General features: G+C 36.1%; 2 protein-coding genes across 4 annotated transcripts in view; one reads left to right on the top strand and one right to left on the bottom strand.

The window, feature by feature from the left end:
• Nucleotides 1-224: 224 nt before the first annotated feature.
• On the top strand, nucleotides 225-3,895 carry LOC117653988 (separin). 2 transcript variants are annotated; one of them, XM_034400090.1, is made up of 13 exons: nucleotides 225-469; nucleotides 557-686; nucleotides 753-865; nucleotides 953-1,082; nucleotides 1,194-1,350; nucleotides 2,024-2,151; nucleotides 2,247-2,475; nucleotides 2,555-2,673; nucleotides 2,752-2,934; nucleotides 3,023-3,187; nucleotides 3,272-3,429; nucleotides 3,505-3,579; nucleotides 3,660-3,895. In XM_034400090.1, exons 1-13 carry the CDS (start codon nucleotides 370-372, stop codon nucleotides 3,773-3,775), a joined length of 1,803 nt encoding a protein of 600 aa, XP_034255981.1. In that variant the 5' UTR covers nucleotides 225-369; the 3' UTR covers nucleotides 3,776-3,895. The 2 variants fall into 2 exon arrangements, with proteins under 2 accessions (XP_034255981.1, XP_034255980.1); XM_034400089.1 differs by having other exon boundaries at nucleotides 226-469; nucleotides 3,654-3,895.
• The window catches only part of LOC117653986 (angiopoietin-2), a 114,381-nt gene continuing 112,386 nt past the window's right edge, over nucleotides 3,885-5,879 (bottom strand). For both annotated transcript variants that reach the window (XM_034400085.1, XM_034400083.1), the window contains exon 9: nucleotides 3,885-5,849. In XM_034400085.1, the coding sequence (XP_034255976.1) occupies nucleotides 5,758-5,849 (92 nt within the window). In that variant the 3' untranslated portion in view covers nucleotides 3,885-5,757. The remainder of the gene's footprint in view (nucleotides 5,850-5,879) is intronic.

Below are 5,879 nucleotides of genomic sequence, written 5' to 3'. Positions count from 1 at the left end.
TCGAGAGTCGAGATTAACCTCGGCAGGGTTGTCCACCCTCTCTACAAGAAATTAATTTTGCCAGAAAGAAAACACAAGAACTAGAAAGCTAAAAAATATTCCGCATTAAGTTGATTGAGTATTCAAATGATAAAACCGCAGCAGACTGGAAGTCAACATCGATTTTATCTTGCATAGGATTTATTTTTTCGGCAGACGGGTGGCAGCCTTTTATACTGACTTCTAAATTTTTGAACAAGGCTGTGAGCAGTTTGAACTGTCAAGTGCAGTCAAATTCAAATCAGGCCAGAAGAAATGTTGTTTTTGTAGTTTCATCTCAGCATCCATCACTTGTTTGTCACAATTCATTCAATATCGTGTATTCCGAAAATGGATCAAACCATAACTTTAGATGTTCGAGATAAATGTCAAGAGTTGAGAGAGATTCTGTCATGTCTTGGTTGTGAGCCCTCAGGACCCTTTTATAAAAGTTACTTTCTTTTCAATTTGATGTTTGATTAATTATTCTAGTCAGCTCCTGGTGCTAATTGATTCTTTATTTTTACACATGTTTCAGCTACTCATAAACACCTCGCCCAGTTATTATTTAAATCTTCTGATGAGCTAGAAGCCATATTCCATCTTTCAGAGAGTCATGGCGCAACACTAAGAAATAAAATGGTTGACCATTTAAAGCGAAGGTTGAGGTGAGTCGACGGTTGAATAATTTTCATCATTCTGAATACATATTGTTTCACTTATTATGTTTCTAGAGAGCAAAAGACTGACGCTGCTACAATACAATCAATGTTAGAAAGGGTTCAGTTCGAAGGTTCATTCATTGGATTTTCTGGGCTACAACAGAGACTTGCTGAGTTGCCAAAAGGTATGCCATGTTTTGACTTCAAACATATATTAGGAATTGATCTTAGCATATTCTTTTACATTTTTGTTCTTCTGACCCTACATGAAGAATGGACAGCTGTTCAGGTTACGTTAGAATGGGACCCCTTGTCTCGTTTCCCTTGCAGAAATGAAAATGTAAATCGTGGTCTTGGCATGTATGTGACCCGTTTTGCATTCGGGAGTCTTTCAGAGAAAGTGTAAGCACCTTTCATGTCTTAATATTGACTGTGTGACAGAAGTCAGTCAGGTGGAGAGTGCCAATTTGTGTACCATTTATTTTAATTTCAAGTTCAAATTTAACTTTGCAGGAATGATGAGAAGCCTTTCACAACATTTTTGCCACCTCTTGATGATGGTGAGGATAGACTAACATTTATGGCAGCTATTCGTAATTGCCTGTCTAAATTTGAGCAACGTTCAGACGACCGCCGAAGAATTCATGAAGAATGCAGTCTGGGAATTGAGGTGAGGTGCATCCTATAACAATAGTCATTCTATGTACCGTTATAGAGACTTAGCAGTGCGGGGAAGTAGGATTCAGGTATTGGTGGCACACAGGGTTGCCTCACTCACAGTACTTTTTGCATTTTTTTGCCACTAGTGGTTGAACTGTGCTTTTTACACATCCACAACCCGTATATTATTATTAATCGTATTCATCCATTCTTTGCAATGCGCCATTCAAATTTTTAAAAATGTCGGTTGTCGTATTAGCGTGGCTCCAGATATTTACCTTTTGAGGAGATGACGTGAAACGACATCAGCGAGCTTGGACTCTCAATACTAGCCACACAACAATAATGCAGCGGCAGCAATACAGTCAAAATTAGTTGTTTTGTCACAGTAATTCAGGCGGTGACAAGCAGCAGGTGCGCTCAAGCTGTGTAAATCCATGGATGCATCCCATTGTCAGTGCCCTAGCGTAATTGATACATCGCAAAAGAAAACAACTGTTAAGTGTAGTTTCTCCAGTAATTTCTAGGTAACCACATCTGCATGTGGCTTTTTAGTGTTCCAACAAATAAAATGTAACTAAACGCAAGTATGCCTAATTGCCACAATACAAATTAGATTAAAATTTCATCCACCATCTGCTTTTATGTTAGCATGAGCATAAACATGTTTTCTCCTGTTCCAGGCAATAGTTAATGAAATGCAAATGTGGCTAGGAGGTTGGCTCTGCCTGTTCATGGGAAGACTAGTAAGTGAAAAATTGGAGCTAGCTGTGAAGACTGCTATTGATTCGTTTGTTTCATCTTACAAAATGTAACATTTTTTACCTAATGTTTCTTTTTATGGTACAATTTTTACTATTGTTATTATGAATAGTCAAGAATTCTGAGTTTAATTTTTCTGCACAGGAAAGACACTGGTGATCAGGATATGACAGAAAAGGCTAGAAACATTCTATACTTATTGGCATCCTGTCCGTCACTTTCATCTTCTGAAGTTAAAACAGTGGTCTCCTCTCTTTTCAAAGATCAAAAGTTTGCAAGTTATATGAGCCAGAATGTCTGCAATGTGATGTCCAATTTTAGCACAGCTTTACATCGAGCTGAGAGACACCCAGTTATCCTTCTGGTTGATGAAGTGTGTTTTAGTCATCCACTTTGGTAATTTAATAGGAGAATTTTGATAGTATTCATGAGATGTGGCTTGTTTCTTTCAGGAACTGGACATTTTACCATTTGAAGTTATATCACCCCTGCAGGATCAATCTTTTACACGAATGCCTAGTATCCATTTACTTCACGCATTGTACTATTGCCACAAGGAATCAGTCATAAAGTTAGTGCACGGTCAAAGTAAATCTAATTTAAATGGTATCATTTTCACAACAGCTTATAACTACCACATCTTTTTCAGGAAGGGAATAAATACAAAGAATTGTTTTTATGTCATTAACCCTGCTAAAAATCTTCCCAATCTGGAGAAATTATTTGAAACAATGTCAACTTGGCCTGTTGCTCAAAACTGGAAAGGAGTGTACAATACTGCACCAACCTCAGAACAATTTTTAAGTGGTTTACAAGACAATGATTTGTTTGTGTAAGTGCTTTTGTTACATGTTTGAATGAATCACTGCAAAAAGCATGTCCATTCTATAAATTAATTTTTTTTTCATTGAATTTTTCAGATACTGTGGTCATGGCGGTGGAAATCAGTACTTGACCAAAAGTGTAGACACAGCCCGCAACAAGGCTGTAGTCTTCCTCTTTGGTTGCAGTTCTAGTAGCCTGAATCACTTGGGAGGCCGGGTGGAAATGACATCTTTATCCTACAATTATTTGATTTCTGGCAGGTAATTTGTGTTCCTACCTTTATTATACCTTTTTTTTTGGTCCAACTACATATATTGATTTTTTCCCCAATCAATAATTTATAGCCCATGTGTGGTTGGCATGCTGTGGCAAGTGCTGGATGTCGATATTAACTCAATGACTAAGGAGCTCTTGAGGTCATGGTGCAGTGGTGGAAGAAGTTATGATAGTACTGATGGTTCAGATAGAGATTTTAAAAGTTTGGATAGCAACAGAATTAAAAGTAAGATGGACATCTCTGACCTTATTATATCAAATTGGTGTGTCTGTTGCCTCATCAGATTGTTTCCTTTTTCAGGTGGCCAAAAAGTTCCATACAATCTTGACAGTTTAGAGAATGACTTCAAAAATGTGAATATAAATTCTACTCAAAGTAAGATAGATTTTACCAAAGTGCTTTAGTAAATTGCTGTGACTACATACTGACAACACATTTTTTCCTTTCAGTAATAGGTGGAAAATCTTCTCCAGACTTGTGCAAAGCGGTTTGTCTGTCTAGAAAACTTGCCTTGCGCTTTCTTAACAAAGCTGCTCTTGTCATCCGTGGTCTTCCTGTTAATGCCATGTGATAGTGATTGTGCTACTATTTCTCTATGTGATATGATAATTCTTATTACTTTATGTTTATTGCATGTTTCTTGGATTGGGTAAGGAACAAAGTACAAAATAAAACCTGTATTACAAACATATTTCTCTTTATACAACTTTCCACATACTATTTACAACTTTAAATGTTTTATTACAAAAAGTCTTAAAAACAAAACACAAAAAAAATCAATGGTTTTTTTTTACAAATTTTTCTAAACCTAAAAAAGAAGGACAACTTAAGGACACCAGTGTGCATTCTCCTTTTTGGAAGAATGGCAACCACTCTTGTATAGTAACAGTCCACCTACAAACCTAAAATTTAGACAATTCTAAACCTGTTTGGTTCATTTTGAGATGCACTCATGTATTTGCTTCAGTCACATACTACTCCACACCAAATTTTGTGTCCTTTGTTCAGGAGTATCTTGTGCCAATGCACATTTCTGGCGAAAAACCACACAAACTAACAAAATAAAACAAAAAGAAAAAACACTTACAATACAATAAATACAAAATTTTGGTACTTTCATGTGGTCTAACTTCAGAATGCAGATGAATTAAAATGGATTGACAAAATATATGGAATCATCAATTCCGGTACAATACACATGAGGAATTGCAGCCATCAGATACTCAACTGAATTAGTAAGCAAAGAACATGAAACAAAAAATGAGGCTCGAAGTCTTGCAATTGAAACTTAGAAGAATGTAATGAAATTTTAACTGTGGCAAATAAAGAACAGAACAAAGCTGATTTAGCAGAAGCCAAAGTAGAATACCTTCACCTCAAAGGGGAAAAAAGCATGTTTTTGACAGAATTTTTTTTGCACCAAATGTTGCACTGAATAGCAATAATGATAGAGTTGATTTCTTGAAATGATTTTTGAGAAAAGAAGTCTCATGCACCTTCAATGTGGCTCGAGGTGGCTCAGTCACATTAATTGTGACAGTTAATTTGTCAGGAAGAGGTTTGGTTTCTTCCCTTGGTTTATGAAAAGTTTTAAGAAATTGCTGGCAAACAATTTTAGGACCAATGTTTACCTTTCTCCCTTTCAGGCAACATTATCTATGCAGCAAAACATCACAACTCTTCCCTCTGCTCATGGCGCATTGCTCTCAATTTTCATTCTCTCTGAACTTGCTGATAAAAAGGAAATATCAGAAAGGGTGAAAATTGCCCCAATTCATGAAGCAGCAGTAGAGCCATTTCTTTTATTTTAAATACCATATTTTGTCTCCTTTGCTTTCAAAACGCTTTAAGACATTTTAGACAAGCGGGTTGTTAAAGGAAGGAGAGTATAATTTCAAGCAACAAGAGACAAAATTTCATGGTAAATATACAAATATATATATGTACACACATTTCCAGTAGTTAGTTCATTGAACTGCCTAAATTTGTAAGTTTCAAGATATAAAAACTGGAAAGCTCTTAGCTTATGATACATGGGTACTCATTTTCAGAAACATGGCACCTCCTAAAACATCAATATCTTTGTATCACACTTGCAAAGTTATTGTTTCTCACAAGACCTGCTCAGACAATTTAGATAATCCAGAGGTAGTATGGTTCACTGTCTGCAATGATCTTTAAGAATGCTTTTGCTGTTTTAGTGACCACATGGCCAAAATACACTCACATGACCTAATTAATATAAAAAAATTTCACTCCAAAAATTGATTTAATTGCTAATTGAGGCTCTTATTGAGCATTAAATACTGATAAGATCTGTCTCTGAGCACAACTTACACCAATGCTTAATCTGAATGCAGCTACGAAATGGATAAATTTTAACACAAAATATTTAATACTATTTCTAAATTTTAGGGATATTTAATGGGGAACGTATTCAATGAATTGATTTTGTGACATGATAAATATGGTCAAAATCACCGACACATGTGTAGTAGGTGCTCTCTTTGATGAATGGGATGATCGATGGCAGTTGATGAGATTTTTACATTACTAAGGGCTTGTTCCTGGGCCCTTCGGTCTGATCATCATGCTGGCTCTCTTCAACGTGTAATCCCAACCCCTCCACCTAAACCAAACAATACCTGCAAAAAAAAGGGCCATTTCCAATTTGA

The sequence above is a fragment of the Thrips palmi genome, unplaced genomic scaffold, assembly GCF_012932325.1.
Source record: "Thrips palmi isolate BJ-2018 unplaced genomic scaffold, TpBJ-2018v1 HiC_scaffold_8, whole genome shotgun sequence".
NCBI classification, from domain to species: Eukaryota; Metazoa; Arthropoda; class Insecta; order Thysanoptera; family Thripidae; genus Thrips; species Thrips palmi.
The sequence above is the reverse complement of the archived record's forward strand: the minus strand, read 5'-3'. Positions and strand labels throughout refer to the sequence as shown.

Excerpts from the sequence above, each read along its gene's own strand:
- LOC117653988 (XM_034400089.1), top strand. The coding sequence starts at position 370 with ATGGATCAAACCATAACTTTAGATGTTCGAGATAAATGTCAAGAGTTG. Across the intron at positions 866-952 it reads ACTTGCTGAGTTGCCAAAAG|AATGGACAGCTGTTCAGGTT; the intron begins GTATGCCATGTT and ends CCCTACATGAAG. Across the intron at positions 3,188-3,271 it reads AATTATTTGATTTCTGGCAG|CCCATGTGTGGTTGGCATGC; the intron begins GTAATTTGTGTT and ends AATAATTTATAG.